Genomic DNA, 21,609 nt, shown 5'->3' on the forward strand with positions numbered 1-21,609 from the left:
ATATATATATATATATATATATTATATACTTAACTTAATTAAAAATATTACTTATATATATTATATATATATATATATATTATATACTTAACTTAACTAAAAATATTACTTATATATATATATATATTTTTTATAAAAATTCATTAGTGATATCCACTTTTATATATTATGAACTTTGTATAATTGTTTGATGTAATATAGAAAATTTATTAAAATATTCAATTTTCTTTATTTTAATTATATATATGTGTTTTTATTACTAATTTATTATACATTTATTATATATTTATTATTTTAAAAATATGTATGAAAATGATATATAAATACTCATTAAAAAATGCATTTTTTTTCAATTATATTATCATTAAATTTTCTGATAATTTTATCATTAAATAGAAATTAATATTATAAATATCAATAATGATTTTATTTATTTAATAGATTTATTATATTATATATTATTATCAATAGATTTTACATGAAAAAATTTTTTGTATTAATAATACAATAAATTTTAATTTTTTTAAATTTTTTAATTCTAAGAATGTTAGTGACTTCAAACTTTTAATTGATAATATATTTATATGTTTTCCCTTATAATAATTTCATATATAACTATTTTATGTAACAAACATGTATATAACCAAATTAATGGAGAAAATAGAACTTTTTGTTTGGACAATGTAATTAAATAGAAAGATTCCATTATGAAAATTATGTAATAAATGTAATTTTAAAACATAAATGATGAAGTTTATTCATTGTTGTGAAAAATAAACAGTAGAATTTTATTATGCATGTTATAATAATACGTAATAACATTTTAATAATATAATAATAAGTATTTTAATTCAAATTGCATTCTTTCTAAAAAATATAAAAAAATATTATAAAAATAAATAAATAAATATTAAATAATTTTCACAAAATTAAATTTCTTTTTTTTTTAATCCAAAATTTAATATTTTTTAATATTCATTAAAAACTTAAATCTATAAATAAAAAAATTACAATGATGATTAAAATTAAAAATTAAAATGATGAAATATAAAAATAAAATTTATTGTAAAATTTAATATAAAAATAATATTTTTCTTGTTGTTTTCAAATCATTCAACATTTCGATAAATTTTTCAACATTGCATCTAAATATTTCGAAAGTTCTAGAATATATCACATATGCTACATAACTTCGTAAGATTCGAAGTGTTTACAAAATGTAATAGATATAATATAATGTCAATTATCCAAATTAATTAAGAAATAAATTCTTTCGAATAATTAAAAAACAAATTTTTGAATACATTATTTTTATATTTATTTATATATTAGAAATATTTATTATTATATTATTAAAATTAATTATTATATATTATTATATTATTATTATATATATTATTAAAATTAAACAAATTTCAAATATGGACATTCATTACATAAACAAATACATAAGAAAAATACATTATAATATTATATATATTATATATATAATTATATAAATATATAATATATAATATAATATATATTATATATATAAATTATATATATAAATAAATTAATATATATAAATTAATTAATGACTTCAGAGACATATAGCATAACTTACCAATTAAATAATAAATAATATATTTTCCGGAATAAATATACTAATTTATTATATATTTATTATTTTAAAAATGTGAAAATGATATATATATATGAAAATGATATATAAATACTCATTAAAAAATTCATCTTTTTTTCAATTATAATTTAGTTTAAATTATTTTATTATTAATTTAATTATCTTATGTTCGAATAATCATTGAATAATCAAAATTCGAATAAAATTTCTTCGGAAAACAATTGCACAATAGAACTATTTTTCTAATAATAACAAAAATTATATAAATAGTATCTAAATAAATATATAAATAAAATAATAAATAATATTAAACGAAATTAAATGTCAAATAAATAATAGATTACGAAATAAAATAATGTATATTGCAAGTCAATTATAAATAAAAAAATATATGTAATTATTCTAGAGTAATAAATAAATTCATTTAAAGATAAAGTTGACAAATTAAAATTTTATTTAAGGAATAATATTAAGACACTGAAAATAATATAAAGTAATGTTGCGAGAATAGTATTGTTTTTGAGAGAAGAATTTAAAAAATCTTTGGAATTGTATATTTTTTAAAAACATTTATAACTAGAGAGTATGAACATAGTCTTGAGACAACATTTTCTAATCAATCCCAATGACAATCAGTATCATCTATTCGAGAAAATTTATTACAAATTTTATTACACTCGCGAATCAATTTCCTAAGAATAATGAACTTTGTAGATGGCATAGACCCTTAACTTAATTCTAGGAATTTTCCTTAGGGAATATTGTTCAAATAGGGGATTAATTCAAGATGTCATTGGCCACTTGTGTGCTCACTGAAGACTTTTCGCGAGAAGAAAAGGATTTTTAGAGGACAGGATTTGATAAAATTTATATTATAAATTTGATAAAATTCGAGAAGTAAAGAAGTAAATTAAAAAAATTTTTTAATTTCAGAATATTTTAAATTTTGAATTATTCGAATTAAGAAAATACCGTGACTTTTAGACCTTTGTAATCTCAAAATAATAGAACTTTTAGAACCACGTGAATTCAGTCATTCAGTGACAAATTTTCATTAGCATATGAATTTTGCTCTTGATCGTTTAAAATAGAACTTTAATAACAACGGATTTTGTAATTTTATTATTATATATCATAGCTTCATAAACGGCTCATAAATAAATAATTTTCTCGTCATATATTTACTTTGAATATTAAAAATAAAAAAAAAATTATATCTCAAATAATATAATAATATTTATATTTCAAATAATAATAAAAAATAAGAAAGAAAAGAAAGATAAGAAAAAGATAAGAATATAAATTAATATTCCATTTTCTTGATGAGAAACAAAAAAAAAAAAATAATCATAAAATATTTTATTGAAAGGAAATAAAAACGAAATTTATATTTTATATTTTTATATTTACAGTTATTTATAGTTATATTTTTATATTTATATATTTTATATTTATAATTATATATAATTAATTAAAAAATATCTTTTGTTTATATATATATGTATATACATAATTATATATATATAATATATATATTTTATATATATATATACATAATATTTATATGTGTATATTTTTTATACATTATTTTATATTATTTGTTTTAAATAATTTAGATCTAAAAGAATGTATTTACATTACTATACAAAATATTCCAAATATCAATTATCAAAATTCAGAAGTCATTCTTCCAAATTCTTTAGAAGAATTTTTTTTAAATTACTTTTCAAAATTATTATATAATTAATCTTTTTTTCTCTAATCAAATAATTTTTATTTTTTATTTACTATTTGATTTTAATGAAAATAATCAATTTTTTTAATATATAACAAAATGTTTATTTTATTATTGTTTATCTAGTAATTATTATATACTTATAATTATTATTAAAATGTATTGTTTAATGCTTATTTTGAATAATTTAGAAAGAAATTTTCGGCAAATGAAACTGAGTTATTTGAGAAAATAACTAAATTAATTAATTAATTTTTCGAAATATTCATTTTGCCAATTCTTTCAGTTGATCAAATAAAAAATATTCAAAAATATTTAATTAATCAAATAATCTCAATTGAAACATATTATTTATAAAATAATAAATTGTATTATTTGAAATAATTATTTTTAAATTATTATTTGAAATCAATTTCATTCAAATCTAAATAAAATATATGAATATGAATATGAAATATCCATTTTATTTTTTTGTATAGAATTGCAAAATAAAAAAATAAAATAAAGAAGTTCAAAAAATTATGCTATATAAACATAAGAGGATTATGAACTTCTGCAGAATTTTTGATTTTTTTGATTTTTCAAAATCGAATAAATTCGATTCAGAATAATGAGATAGTGTTACTTTTGAAAGAAATAATTTATGAAACTCTATTAAGTTATTATTATTAATAATAGAAAAATTTTATTGATATAGACATAATAGGAAACGTTAATTATAATAAAACAATTATAATTAAATTAACAATTTATTTTGTTTTTCAATAATCGCATATGTAAATTTTTAAATCCTCAATCATAATTCCTGTAATTGACCTTATAGACACTATTTATATATTTATATATAATTTATATATAATTATATATATATATAATTTATTTATATAATTTATTTATAAAATCTTTAGAAAATTTTAATTATACTACGAAAAATTCTAATAATAAAATTAAATATTTCGATTAAATATTTCTATCAATTTCTGTCATTTCTCTTTCATTTATTATATCATAATTAAATACAATTAAATATTTCAAATCTTAATTAATATAATAAAACTACAAAAAAAATTAAAATAAATTTCACTTTAATAAATACTCATAGAAATTTTTCATTATAAACACAAAAGTAATATAAAAATATATGGTCATTAAAAAAAATAATTATCAATGATTGCTATGTGAGAATGCTTTACATAAGATAGTGCTTTATAAAGATGCTTTATAAAGATAGTCATCATAAAATTATCAACACTATATCTATCTCATATCAAAATCTATCTCATATTTTTATTTTATCTCATTCATACTGTCTTATTCATACTGTCAAATCATCTTTTCAGAAATTTTTATTCTACTTATAGTACCAGATCTTTTTTCTATATTCTTGCTTACCAATTTCTTAAATTATTTTTTAAATAATTTTCTCAAAGGTTCATTAATATAACACTAATTTTTTCAATATTTACGTGTCTTGGTCTTTTTTTAATAAATATTTTTCTATAAATTTCTTTTTTTGCAAGTGCATTTTATTCCAAATTTTTTTCATAAAAAAACATTAATGAAATATTTTAATTTGAATTTCCATTCTGTATATCTTAAAAATTTACAGTGGATTCAAAAAGTATTGGCATATTCTTTAAAACATAAGATATAACATTTTTAAAATTAAAATGAACTCAATGTTTTAAATTGTTTTAATAAATTAAATATTAATTTTAATAAATTAAATATTAATTTATTAAATTAAATATTAATTTATTAAATGAAGAAAATGTAATGTAAGAAAAATTTTGAAAAAATTTTGAAAATTTAAAAATCCTAAAAAAATAGCGAATGTTATTTTTTTCAATTTTTTTATTTTAACTTTTATATTTTAGCTTTTAAAATTTTAAAAATATTATATTAGATATACATTTTATTTTATAGAAGCCAATTATATACATATAAACTGAAAATTTCATTGAAAATAATTAACATTATTATGGATTACAATTTATTACATTACAAAGATAATGAAATTTTTTATTTTCGTTTAAAATCTTTTTTTGTAAAAAGATTTTTATATCTTTCGACGTTTGTTGTTTGTTTTTTCATCATTTGATTTCAATAAAATTTTCAGATAAAAATTTAGATTAAAAAAATTATAAAAAATAATATTCGTTATTTTTTTCGCAATTTCACAAACAAATTGCAAATTTTTCGAGATTTTTTTACATTTTATTTAATAAATTAATCTCTGATTTCTCAAAATAATTAAGTCCAATTTTTAAAAAATTACTTTTTTTTATTGTCTTTTTTGAATCATTGTAAGTTTATAATCAACCTTGTAATTACAAAAATGAAACTAAACAAATTTTAATCAAAAGCAATTTGTTTCGAATGATTCGAAGATAGTATGATCTACATTTTGCAAAAATTCTAAATTTATAATCAAACTTGTAATTATAAAATTTTAATCAAAACTAATCTGTTTCGAGTGATTCGACAATGTACTTTTTCCTTTGTTTACAAATATTCTAAGTTTACAATCAAATTTATAATTAAAAACTAAAATCAATCTGCTTCAAATAATTCAACGATAATATTCTTTTCTCTGTACTTATAAAAATCCTAATTATAATTACAAGAACAAAATAAAAAAACTTTAATCAAACTCACTTTCGAAGTAATTCAATGACAATACGCTTTCTTTTATTTTAGTTTGTAAAAATCTTGTTTACAATCAAATTTGTAATCACAAAAATTAAATTAAATAAATTTTAATAAAAATCAATTCGTTTCGACTGATTTGACAGTATTCTTTTTAATTTGCAAAAATCCTAAGTTTATAATGACAAAAAACAAAAATAAAAAAATTTTAATCAAAATTAATCTATTTCGAATGATAATACTTTTTCTTCTATATTTGCAAAAATCTTAAGTACAATAAAAACGTAAAGAAATTTTAATCAAAATCAATCCATTTCGAGTGATTTGACGACACCATCCTTTCCCCTATATTTTGATAATGTCTAATTCACGTTCCAGGTCGCAGAGAGGGTGTCGTAGGCCGCGAGGATGCGCAAAATGAACCAACCGGTCCTAGCCGCAGTCCTCGCGCGACTTTCGTTCCGAATGTATCGTCTATTTGCGTTCCTCTCGAAAAACGCTACGATCTTTGTCTTTCCGTGATTTACCACGGCGAATGTCTCGAGTGACTTTCATTTAACGAGACATATATATTGTATAGAATTATAATAATAACTTTCGATATTGTAATTTTCTTAAATGAGGAAGATGATGAAGAAACTTGATTTACGAAGAATTTTATTCATGGAAATTTTATATGAGGGAGTGAAAAGTGAAGAAAAAGTGCAGGAAGAGTTTAAAATACGCACATGTGATATAAATACGTATGACAGAATCAATTGAACGAGGTAACAGATTAGATAAAGAGTATTATGTTTTCCATTTCAATTATTGGACAATCAATTCTATAAAGACTATTATGTTTTCCATTTCAATTATTGGACAATCAATTCTTAATTTTCTTAAAATTTTGAAAGGAAACGTGAAGTATTTAAATTTAATGAATTTAATCGTGTGATTATAATTTAATAATAATTTAATTTAAAGAAGAATATTTTTGGAATGAAGTTTTTATTTGTCTATATAAATATTTGTTATGAATAAATATCATTGCAAAGAATTGGTCTTTTTTTCCTTAAAATATGCAAAATAATTATTGAGAATATTATTCGAAATTTATTTTACTAAATAATTTATTTATTTTTATTATAGTTGTCTTATATTTGTATATAAAATGAATATGAGATTAATAAAATAAAGATTTCATTGCATTAATTAAATTGCGGCGTTAAAAATAACAACTGCTATAAAATATTAATATTAATAATTATAAAATATTAATTTTTTATTATTATAAAAAATTAGAAATAGATAAATAAAATAATAATTATTGTTGAAATCCGATAAAAATGTTCTTTTATGTCTTAATTAATATTTTTTAAATTTTAATAATATAAAGAAAAAAATATAAAAGAACAATTAATAACAAATTTTTTATAAATTTTTATAAAAATCGTGCAAAAATGCAAAAAAAAAAGTATTCTCAAATTATAAAAAATCTTTCACTAAATTTTTGTTAAATGAATTTACTCTAGATCGTAAAAAAATTCGTATATATATATTTAACAATGTTTAAATGATTTTTCTATCGTAATCAAATTGATATGTTAATATCATTTGATCATTTGATTATTGGATTTTTATGAAAAATAAAATAAAAGTGTGTTCAAAACGAATATGAATTAAATAAAATAGTTCTATTAAAGGAATTGAAAATATAAAAAGTTTTTTGTGTGATATAATTTGTGTACTTTTCTTTTTGTTATAATTCTAGAGTGTTTTTTTTTTAATAAAAATATGAAATTTTTTTTCTTATGAAATATCAAAAATATTGAATGTGAACAAAAGTTATATTTCTTTTTTCTGTATTTACAAAATTGATTAATTATATTATTACATGTAATTATAATATCTAAAAATTTGATAAATTTTTATATATATAATTATAATTTTAGAGGATGAAATCTTTTTTCGAAATAAAATGGTTAATAATAAATAATATGATCTTTTAATAGATAAATGATGAATTATATTTATTAATATAAATTGTCAAAATTTTAAATACAATTTAATTCAAATAATCGTTTATTAAATAATTATCTATTTTTAACGCGTCATTATTAATTATTTATTTGTATCACATTAATTATCTATTTATATATAAGAATGAAAAATAATGTAAATGAAGTATGACTAAAATGAAGTCAATTATTTATCTAATTGTCTATTGTCTATTTTTATTTTATTGTCTAATTGTATATTTATATAATATATTGTATATTTATATAATAATTTGTATATTTAAAAAAGTTTCTGATTAAGAAATAATTGGTTAACAAATTAAAATATAATTAAAATATAAATTTCAACTTTCGTTAAAATAAATCAACTAAAATAATATTTACATATTTAATTTGTAAGAAATGAAATAAATAATCATAATAGTATTAACTAATTTAAAACAATTAATTTAAAGGTAATTTCAATGAATTTTAGAAGGCAACGTGTTTATTTAAATATGAATTCAGAGCTTTTAACAAAATATCGACTTAAATAAATACGTAAAATCTGGAAAAAAATAAGTAAAATCTGGAAAAAAAACTAAAAAGCGGAAAGAGATGTATTTAAAGTACTTAAATTTAAAGAATATTTTAATACAAAAAATATATATACAATAATTAAAAAAATTCTAGATAAATTAATTAGAAATTTATTTAAAAAAATTGTTATTTTTCTTATATATATTTGCATATAATATAAATAATAAAATATATGAGAATATATAAATAATTACTGACGATTTTTGAACGATGATAATATAAAATATGTATAATGATTTCATATTTCGGTAATATAAAAGGAAAAACATTTTCTTTCCTCTAAAAATGGATCAAAATTTTTTTTTCTTCTTTTTTCTATTTTATCAAATCTTAATATATTATGAAATTTTTTAAATTTTAATTTATAATTATTGTTAACATTAACAATAACAACGTTATTTTTTGTTAAAGTTATCAATTTTCAATCTTTTCATGAATGTATATTATTGAAATTAAAATTCAAAAATTTCAATCATATCAAAGTGTCAGATACATAGGAAATATACAGAAATTTAAAATCACAAAAAATCCAATTGCAATTATAAAGAATCACTTTATAAATTTTTGAAATAAAATGAAATTTTTATGCGAATAATAAAAAAATGAAATAAATAATTTGCTTTTATTTTACTAATTAGAAAATTATAAAGAAATTTTTTTTCTATAAGAGTAAAGAAATTTGATAATATTTAGTTATATAAAGCAAGAACAACAATTAATCAATTGTAACTAATATTAAATCCATCATATTTTTTTTCTTTTCACTATAAAATTATTTTAAATAATAAAATCTTTGAAAATACAAAACAAAAAATTAATACTAATAACTATAATAAGTTTTTTATTAAAAAGAAAAAATTTATTAACAAAAGAATTAGAAACTTGCTTCAACTATAAAATATAAATAATAATTAATTAATTGATTAAAAGTATATAGGTATGTAAAATTATTATTTTTCTATTGAAATAATATACTTAGAATAATTTAATATATAGTTAACTGAATATTTTTCCTTTAATAATCTAAAAAAATTTGTACAAAAAATTGATCCCTTGTTATAAAATTTAAAAAAATGTAAAGTAATCAATGAAATTAAAATTATTTTGATTAGTTTTTCAGAAAGCAATTTATAATGCTTCAAGCTACATGATTACTCAGAATTAAAGCTATCATTGAAAATAAATAAAAAAATACTTACTTTTATATAAAATAATTTTTCATTACAATGCATCGCATAAATGATCGCACGTATTATCTAATTACGTTTTGTATACCGTCACTTTTGTTTTAGGCTTATATATATATGTCTACAATAGTGTTTATGGTGGATGGAAGCTTAATTTGATATATATTCATAGAATGCTCTTCGACAAATGGTATAAATGGTATATTTTCTTAACGATAAAGAGTGTATTATAGTGCGGTATGTGTGTTTGTACGAGATCTGGTCTCTCACAATGTCAAGTTATCGTGTCTAACGATCAGAATACAATGTGTAGTTACAAGAAAATTATTTATTTATCGTATCCGGCCGTTAAAGTAGTGGACATATTCATAACGAAATGTTAATTAAATGTAATTTTTCTTAATTTTTGATGAAGAATCGTGCCTTTAGAAATTCTTTCTTCCACGGGAAATTCTTTATCCCATTTTGGATTTTAATGGGAAGGAACGCGAATTTTCAGTTCGAAAATAGTTAATAAGATCGTAGTCAGTCTCTCTACTTGCGATATTTCCAAATTTAAGGAAATTCCTTGAATTAAATTAATATTTATATATATTATATATTTAATATAATAAAATTTATTATTATTAATATCACATAAAGATCCGATGTTAATCAAGAATTTATCGTATATCATAAATCTTCTCGCTCATAGAATGATAATGTAAACTGTCTGGAATATATTACCGTTTGCTTTGGGATTATGTTGCATTCCTGCTAAATTGAGATATCTTAAATTATATATAAGTTCAAATATAATTTTCTCAAAAACAACGTTATTTTAGGCAGCATTATCCTAGAAAGATTTTTGTTTAATTTAATGACCAGTGACCAAAAATAATGGGAGACTTTTCATGGAAGATTTCTCAGAATACCATTTATCGCGAATAATTTCTTTTTATTTTTATTTTTTCTTTGTATAATATTATAATATACTAGCGAAATTAAACAAATGAATCAATAATCAAAATAAGTTTAAAATTTAAAAATTAAATTATTTATATCAATTATGATTTCCCTATTTTTCAAGAATTCAAATAGCATAAAATTTTTAAATTCGAGAAACTTTTTCAATTTTAAAAAATTTCAAAATTTTTAAATATATCTTATATTTAAAATAATTAAATTATATTTTTTTTTCAATTTTATGAAATTTACATTTTTAAATATTTATATTTTTTCAACTTTAAGAATATTTGAATAAAATCTAAAAGAATATTCATCTTAAAAATAAGTTTTTAGATTAAAATAAATAATTTCTTTATTTATTCGACATTTACAATTTTATAAAATATATTTTAAATATTTATTAAATTTTATTTATTTATTAAATTCTTTGATCAAATAATCTAAAAAAACATTTAAAAATATTCTAATAAAATCAAAACATATATTTTAATTTAAATAAAAAAAGAAATAGATCCAAGGAAAGAAAACATGTATTAGAAAGCTGAAATATTTTCTTAAGAAAATACTATTTCATTTAATGTCTAACAATAAGTCACGATAGTATTATTACAAGTATTATTCACAACAGATTTAAGTGAAATTTATTTCAAATAATAATTGAGACAGCAATATCATTCATAAGAAACTATAAACTATAAAAGAAACTATAAGAAACTATAAAAGATATTTCGTGTGTGCCTTATTAATTATAATCATTGGACGAGATATCCCGCGTTCTAGTGAAAAGATATGCAAAATATATTCTTCATAGCATTTTACAAACGATTGTTTGATGATATCATGTTTATAACATCTTGTTTATAACATCTCATAAACGATGTCTTGCTGCGTAAAATATCTTGTCTTTGTAGTAAGGAGGTTAATGGAAAACTCATTCCTAAAATAATTTTCGAAGTATTGAGCAATTTATGTAATAATAATCGTAATAAACGTGTAATAATGTTAGTCAGAAATAATAATAAAATATAAACATTTAATGCTGCATTAAAAAACTAGTTATTTTTTCATCGAAATAAAATAACAAATAATAATAGTAACAAATAATAATAGTAAATTGCAAGTAATTTATCTTATGAAATGAATTATTTAATGGCAATTATTTATTTAGCTTTCGTATGAAATATTTGTGTCATTTAAAAAATAAATTCTTTATTAAATTAAATAAAAATATAAAATTTCAAAAAATTTTTAAAATAATATAATTTAAAAATTCCTTATAACCTGATTCGATATAATCAAATTCAATATCTTCAAAATTCATCAAAGAAACGATAAATGATGGCCGCCGAGATCTCAGCAGCCTTCAGAGCAGCTGTATTTCAATAAATTGACTCGAATACCCTCGCTTAGTCGTGGCTGGTATCGCAATTTCGAGCGCGAGTTTATTCGGTCTCTTCACTGTTTCGCGAGAGGAATTTATATGCAAATGGTCGCGCTTCAGGTCGTCAGAAAGAAGAGAACACTTTTCATCAATATGTATATATATATACATATATTATTATATGTATCCCTGAGCAACCCTGCAATTGACACAAAAATAAAAAATGATAATCGACCGAAGAAAAATTCTTGATTGCGTTGAATCGTTTCAAAGAACGAATTGAGAAACATTGAAAAAGGAATAGAAAGAAGAAATTTAAAAAGGAATATTTTATTTATAAAACTTTGTAAACTGATTGAAAATGGACATCCATGAGAAAAATAAGAACTTTGATAAAAGAATCGATATCGAGAAATGATTGTGTTTGTATTTACAGATAGATTCTTGCGTTATTATCATATATTAATTTATAATATATTATAATTATAATTATAATTATAAATATATATAATTTATTAATAATTATAATTATAAATATATATAATTTATAATTATAATTAATATATTTATAATAATTTATTTATTTATAATAATTATAAATTAATATATTAATTTATAATATATGTAGGGTAAATAAAGAATTAATATTAATTTCAAATAAAATAAAAAATATTTAATAAAAATGACATATACATAAATTCATGGGATACTTTTCTAATGATAAAAATAATACAAAAATTATACAAAAATACCAATAAATTGAGATTAATTTATTAAGTTATAATCAATTTAAGTTTGCATTAAGAAAAATAAGATGAAAATAAAACTATATATTTTATATTCTATTTTCTGTTCAATCTTCTAAATTAATATGCAAAATGTATTTTCAATTGACAAAACAAATCGATTATTTATTCAAATTCAATAAATTACGATATCGTCACAAGACATCTATGATTGATTACTATTTTTTATTAATAAATCGAAACAAAACTTTTGTAAAGTTCCTTGAAATTACTATCTCTTTATAAAATATCATAAAGAATCGCGTTCTTTTGTAATCATTCGAATTCATAATTTTTTTTCATCATTGGCGTTATTTTAAAAAATTTTTTAAAAACAAAAGAACCATTTCTACTTTTTTTTATTATACACATATATTTTTCCATATAATCCATATATTTTTGTCTTTTTTTTTTCTTCATACTTCTTACTCTTTCGTTTTTCTCTCTCTCTTTTTCTTTCATGCTTGTATTTCATTCTTCTATTCATGTATTATTTAACGATTGTTCCCTACTATATTTTGTCATTTTTTCATATATTATAATACAAGTAATATTATAATTCATATTCATATTATATGCATATATAGGATATTAGTATATTCATGAAATACATTTAGAGGGTGATTTTATATGTCTCAAATGCAAACAAATGCAAATTTATGAAATACAAAAATATCGGTTAAGATTTATTAAGTTATAATCGATTTAAATTTGCATTAGATAAAATAAAGAGAAACAATGTGTAAGAGATAGAATTATTTATTTATTCTTAAAAGAATGAATTTGCATGAAAAAATGTATCAAAAATTTAAAATGATACTATTAAATAATTTAAACCAACACAATACTTAATAAATTTAATACTTACAATCTTTTACCTTTATTAAAATCAATTATTGTATCAAAAAATAATTGAACATATAAAACTAATTTAATTATTTTGAAAAGTTAATTACATAAATTTTGAAATATAAATAAATATAAATATAAATAATAATAAATCTAAATAATAATTAATATCGCAGTGAATTTATAAGAATTTTACATAATTCAAACGTAGAAGTCAAACATGAAAAAGATTACTGCGGCATTTAATTGAATTGAATTTAATTTAATTGAAAAAAAAAGTGTGACAAAATAACCAGAAATCATTTAGAAAAAACGAATACTATTTTCTTATAATTTATTCTATAATGTGATTTTTAAAAATTAAACATACGAAGATAAAAAGTTATTCATGCAGAAAATATTTCAAAAAATATTTCATTTAAAATTCAATTTATAAAATTAATTTTAAAATTCAAAAAAAGGATTAATTTTTATATTTTTCAAAAAATTCAATAATATAATATAAATTTTATTAATCATAATGATAATAATATAATTATAAATCACATCATAAAAATCGCGATTCGATATATCATTTCATTAAAATTGAATCTTATTAACGAAAATCCAAAACTAAGAAATATATCTCTGATTAAACGAGATTCTTATCATTTTTAAATTCGTGATCCTATTTCATTTTTAAATTTATATATTTTATTACAATACATTTCTACTTATTATTGGAATATATCCATGTTATTATAATTATAATTTGTGCTATTTTCTACTAGTTTAATTGAAATGTCACCATCAATTGTTATAATGTTGTGAACAAAACATATTCATAGAGAAATTTATTATTTTGATTTATATATGTTTAATTTATATTAAATATTAAGAAATGAATAACGAATATATATTTATATATATTATATAACATAAATATATTAATTTATATTTTATACACGAAACAATTGAAAATTAATATAATTATGATACAATGCATTATCAATTTAACATTGAATGGAGACAGATTGAATTAAAATTACTAGAATCACTGATTTATATTTGATATCAATTTCATATATTATACATATATTATATAAGATTATAAGTTAAAAAATTAGTAATTAAGAAGTTTGAAATTTGAGAATAGTAACAGTTATTGTTATAAAATTATTGAATCAATTTATATAATACCAAAGTAGATATTAATATAATAGATATTAATAAAAGTAGTTATACAAAATAATTATAATTAAATAAAAATTAAAATTTATAAAAACTTTTTTATAAAATAACAAAATTTTTTTCTTATCATTTATTATAACATAAATATAATAAATACATTTGAAAATTCAAATTCTTTTTTTTCTATAATATTCTAAAATTAATTTCTAAAGTTATTTTAACTCAAAAAAAATATAAATTACTATGAACAAATAACAAATAAAGATTTATTAAATTCCAATAACGAAAAGAAAATCAACAATTTATAATAAATAATTAAATATAATTAAATGTATAGTATGTTAATATATAAAAAAAAAGATCGATTATAGAGTAAAGTAAACATAAAAATTAATGCACAAAAATTTATTTATTAAGTTATTGAAATTAAGCAATTGAAATTTTATATTAAACTAAATAAAATCAAATTAGAACGAGATGATTTTATTTTTATTTTGTTTTATTTAATGGCAACAAATTGTTCATAATTTAAACATAATTAATTAAACTAAAATTTCAACTAATATTTTTAATTAATAAATTTAATATTTATTTCAGTTTCTAGAATTGGTTCTCTGTCTCAAATGTATTAATATCGTGTATAGTAGATATTGCTATCAATATCAATATAAAGTTTTTTAAAGCCATTTTATCATTTGTAGTTAATAATTTTTAATACTTATTTGCTACATAATTACAGTGTCACTTTTTAAAAATATAGGATGACTAATTTTAGATATAGAATAATTATTTTAATAATTATTAATTATTCTATTAATATTAATTTAATAATTATTAATTAATTTAATTAATTTAATTAATTTAATAATCTAAAATCTTAATTTTTAAAATTTTATGATTTATTTATTATTATAATCAATATAATGCATATATAGAAAATTTTCCATACGGAGAAAAGAATTGCAAATTACAGTAATGTTTATTTAACTGTCGCACTTTCTATTTAATTATTACTGATTTATCTCTAATAATTTCTAGAACTGAAACTTTTCTTTCAAGCATGTTATTTAGAAACATGAAATGCCTATCTTGAATATTTTTTTCTATTTTATTCGTATACAGATATTTAAACAAATTAAAATTTTTATAAACACAATTACAGTGTTTATAAAAATTTATAAATACATTTTTAAATACAATTAGGAAAATAAAATTAAAATAGATTAAATTTTGTTTCACCTTTTAAATATCATAATATTTTCCTTGGAGTTTTTTTTTTTTTTTTGTATATCATTCTTATAAATTTTCTATATTTAAATCTTTCATAAATACATAATCTTTTATATTTTTTATTTATTTCATAAGAAATATTTTTTGTTATTTTTTAATGGTTTTAAAAAGAAAAAAATTGTCAACAATTCTCAGAATATTTATATTTCCTTAATTTTTGTACAATTCAATTTATCCGATCATGTAAACTGTAAATAGAAAATACTAAAAATGATAATTAAAATATTTTTATTTAATAAGATAATATTTAAATAAAATAATATTTCAAAATTTTATTTCTATAAATTTTACATACAAATACATATAAAATACATATGTATTTTAAAAATTATATATAATTTATTATATGTAAGTTGGAATTATTAATTGAAATAATATATTTACAAGATATATTAATATTTGAAATAAAAATTTTTTGGATATATAAATTTAAGATACTAAACTTCATCAATATATTCTATGAGTCTTTAAATAAGCAAAAATTTATATAAAAAGATTGTTTAAATGGTTTAATACTTTTTAAAAAATTACAAATAAAAATATGAAATTTGAAGAAAATAAATTAAGTTAAGTATTTATTATTACTGATATTTATATATTTTATAATTTTATGTGAACTGTGTTTATAATTTCTAATTATTAAATTAATGTTAATTTTTATTACTTATTTATTATTACTAATTTTTATTACTAATATTTTTATTACTAATTTATTATTACTGTTATTTGTATTTTAATACTAATTATTATTACTGATATTAATTTGAATATTAATGAGCTTCATATTCATATCATTTCATATTATATTTATATCGCAGTAGCCGCATTTGTTATTTTTTCCTTTCAATTTTTGTTTATTATTTGTTTATTGTTTATTGTTTATTATTGTTTATTTAATTCTTTATATTTTTTTAATTTTTTTAAACCTATGTTTATATAATATTTTTCATTTATTTAAATCCATAGAATATATTAACAAACTTTAGCATTTTAAACTTGGAACTTTGGTAAACAATTATTTCAATTAATATTAAAATTAATAATTAAGCTAATATCCAAGAAAAGCAAATATTATTCTCAATCAAAACATATATCTTCAAACGAATATAAATTTAAATAATTCATAATCTTCGTTTAATATTTGTTAATTATTATATATTTGTTAAATGTTATTTTGTCTATTTATATTTATTATATAGCGTATATTATATATATATTATATAACGTATACATTTCAAACAAAAAATAAGTTAATAAATAGACTTAGTTAAAAGTTAAATAATAGACTTCAATGTGGCTTCATAGCAAGTTTTGTGAAACTAAATAATCTCTCCATTAGAACTGATGAAAAATATATATATGTACTATTAACATACTATTTATATTATCAGATTTTTTTCTAATTTTAGTCACGCATTCTTAAGATTTGATTCTTTTTATTACAATATTGTGCATTAAAAAAACGTAATATATAAAATAAAAAGATATGTATAAAAATTTATACAAAATATGCATAAAAATTTTTTCATTGCAGTTGATGTAATCTAAAAATAGTACTCAATCACAGATATTTTTCAATGTATTTTGTATGTAAAATGTCTAATTATTATGTAATATATAAACTCAAATAAATATAACGTTAGCTATTAAAATAAAGGAATCATTATATCGAATATTTTAAATTATATTTATAATTATCTTTTATCTTTAGTATTCTATATATAGCATAAAATCTCATATCATTTTATATTCTCTAAATTTTTTAGAAAATTTACATAAAACCATAAAATTAAGATGTAAATAATTTTATTTATGATTTCAGTGATTGAATACTTGTTAAAAAAGTTAATTGACATTTTACTCTTTTATAGATTAAATCAGAAATAATAAAATTATAGTTTTATATAAATGTTATTGGTTGATAAATCATTCGCTCTTATTATTCATAATATTAGAAATTAAATAATATTAATACCTTTTTAAATACTTTGATATAAATTATTAACAATATTTCCAAATATACCTCTATTTTCATTAATATGAAAATAAATTATTTTAAACCAATATAATATACTTTAAGAAAAATTATTCTTTGGAAATATTTCTATTTTTTGTTTTACATATTATTTTATTCAGAACGAAATTGTGCAGTAGTTAATCGAGCATTATTTTATTTAAATATTACGAAAAGAGATCGCAATTCGAAAAAAGTTGGAAAATACTGTAATAAAATATAATTATATGTAATCAAATAAAATAGATTATATTTTAAAAACTCTCTCATAATCTTCTAATTGATATAACATTAATCATAACATTTATATTTTGTTTCTTTAAAAAAGATTAATTATTAATTTTTATTTTATTATAAGTAAAGTATTAATGTGTTGACGCAAGGAAAAACAATAAAACACAACTGTTGCATTGTTGTGTTCAAAAAATGAAATTCTAAAAGCTCGTTTTTATATCAAAATGCTAAATGGTATTGTAAGTGTGTATCTTTATATATATGTATACATAAAATTCAGCTGAGTTCTTAAGTTTTAAAGTTAAGTTTAAGTTAAAAAGAATAAATTTAACTAGATTTCACTGAAATAAACAAATATTATGAAAAAGAGATCAAACAACATAATAAATAAATACTTATTGATTTTTTTGTGATTAACATTATTTTATAATTATTTATAAAATATTTTCATGAAAATTCATATAAATGATCTTTCTTTAAAATATAACATTTTTATATAATTTTATTATATGTTTTAACAAAATAGTCAATTGCAAACATAATACATATTAATAGATAATAATATATATATTTATTATATATATTAGATTATAATTACACACACACATACACTCTATTTATTATAACATATATTTTGCAATTATTAGATTATTTTTATAATAAATCAATAACAATTATAATAATTATAATAAATAAATATATAGAATATCAATTCTATATTAAAATCATAAAATTATTTAAAAATTATTAACAATATCTAAAAATGTTTTGAAAATTTCAAAAATAACTTGTCACTGATAAGTATAAGTGAATAAATGTAATTGACGCAATATTATCAAAAGCAAAATTTAATACAAACAAATAAATAAAAATAAAAATAAAAATAAAAAAAAATTAAAAATTTTTTTTAATTGTTATTTACACAATAAAAAGTATAATAAATTTGTTTCTATGAAAAAATCTTATAGTATAATGAACCAAAAGATCTAATAAAAAAAAGAAAAAAAAGTATTGACGTTGAATTGACGTTAATGAAAGTGAAACCTTAAACGAATTCTCTGAAACTCAATCAATCCCTTGGAGAAAGAATGAAACATAGTTTATAAAACAGAAAAAAAGATTGGAAAAAAAATTTTTTAATTGAATGAAAGATATTTTAATACATGTAATAAGCATATTTCTAATGAAGGTTTTGAAAAATCTTTAAATTATATTATATTCTAGTATTCATAATATATTCTATATTGGTCCAAAAATTATTTTTTAAATTCTTTAGAAAAATAATTTATCTTTGAAATGACACAAATATTTCATAACAAAAAATAAATAAATGTAATTTGCAATTGAATCGATTATTTATTATTTATAATTATTTTTTTTTTATTTATTATTTGAATTCGATCAAATTAATAGATCTCATGTGCACTATTAAATTTGTATATTTATACTGTGTTTTGTTCATATTATTATTTCTATTTATTTAATTATTACTTATTTATTTATTTTATTTATTATTCAATATTTATTCTGAATATTAATTCATGAAATTTCAAATAAATGTCCTCAAATAATTAAATCTTCAATTTATTATTTTCCCAAATATAATTATCTCATCATAAATTTTCTTAATTGATCAAATAAAAAAAATATTATTTATCAAATAATAATTAATATTATTTGAAATAATTATTTTAAAATAATATTTGAACTAAATTGCTTTGTAGCTTTGAGTAAATCTTTTATACTATAGAATATCAGAATTAAAACTGAGCTTTATTAAAACAAATTTTTTAAATAGTTATTCAAATAAAATCATATTTTATTTTTTATTTGTTGTATTATTTTATTATTATATTATTCTATAAATATATTTATACTATTATATTAATTAATTATTATTATTGTTATATATTAATTATATTAATTGTATATTTTTTATTAATTAATTGTTATGTTAATAATTATATTAATATAATTAATAATATATAATAATAATATATTAATAATATATAAATAATATTATTTAAATAATAATAATTTAAAAGATAAATACTTATTATTTAATTTCAGGAAAAAAATATAAAGATGTTTCTCTACAATGAAATATATATCTTTTTCACATAAAACTTTTATTACCCAAGATTATTTTTCTTTATAATATATATATTTAATCTAGATTAAGATTTAAGTTTCTTTTTCTTCATCTTTGCACTTCTTGATCTGAAATAAAATCTGTGTACTTTATATTATTATATAAAAATATTTATTATTTGTTATTTTTTATCTTCTATTATTATTTGAAATAATCATTTGAATTATAATAATTTATTTGCAAATATTTTTATCTTATATAAATATATTTTTTATTTGAAATAATTATTTATTCTTTTTATTTTAAATAAATTTTTATTATTTCAAATAAAAAATTATATGCAGTCATGTTCAAAGAGATTGATAACTAAAATTGAACACAACTTATTTAAATTTACTTAAAATAAGATATCAAATTAAAACAATTTGAAAATTTATTTTTTTTTACAAATAATATAAAAAAATAATATTATTTCGTGTGAGATGCAAATAAATTATTTTCAAATAATTTTTTATTTTATTTAATCTACTCATATTAAATAACAATTTGATGTATGAGATTTTGAATAAATTAACTTTTGATCATGATAAAAATAAAAATAAAGAATAAAAATTGTAAAAGTTAGAATTCAAAAATTCTTTTTCATTGTAACTATATTTATTTACAAAATTATTAATTATTAATTTTCAAACAATTAATGAGAAAAACATCCATATTGTGATAAATCTATTGTAACAATTGTAAATAAAATTGTTCTACTTTATATATATATATTGACAAATATATATCTGATTGTGAGTTTATATGCATAAAACATTTTAAGAAATTTATATTTCTGGTACATATATTTTTAACAATATTGAGATTTTTAATAAGAAATGATTAAGATTATTTGAGAAATTGAATTCAAGATAAAAATTATTTTATTTCAAAATCAAAACATGACAAAATAATTTAGAAAAAAATTTGTTGTTGTGCATACATAAATATTACTTATTTATTTAAATAAAATAATACCTAATTATTTTAAATAACATTTTATCAAATAAAATAATATATTAATATATATATT

The 21,609-nt window shown here is 17.0% G+C and overlaps 1 protein-coding gene across 1 annotated transcript in view; it reads left to right on the forward strand.

The window, feature by feature from the left end:
* The first annotated feature begins 6,502 nt into the window (after positions 1 to 6,502).
* LOC122715628 overlaps positions 6,503 to 21,609 on the forward strand; it is a 30,158-nt gene continuing 15,051 nt past the window's right edge. The window contains exon 1 of the mRNA XM_043937949.1: positions 6,503 to 6,775. Coding sequence (XP_043793884.1) covers positions 6,754 to 6,775 — 22 coding nt within the window. The 5' untranslated portion in view covers positions 6,503 to 6,753. The remainder of the gene's footprint in view (positions 6,776 to 21,609) is intronic.

Source organism: Apis laboriosa, unplaced genomic scaffold (genome assembly GCF_014066325.1).
Source record: "Apis laboriosa isolate Shangri-la unplaced genomic scaffold, ASM1406632v1 scaffold39_cov144, whole genome shotgun sequence".
Classification (NCBI taxonomy): domain Eukaryota; kingdom Metazoa; phylum Arthropoda; class Insecta; order Hymenoptera; family Apidae; genus Apis; species Apis laboriosa.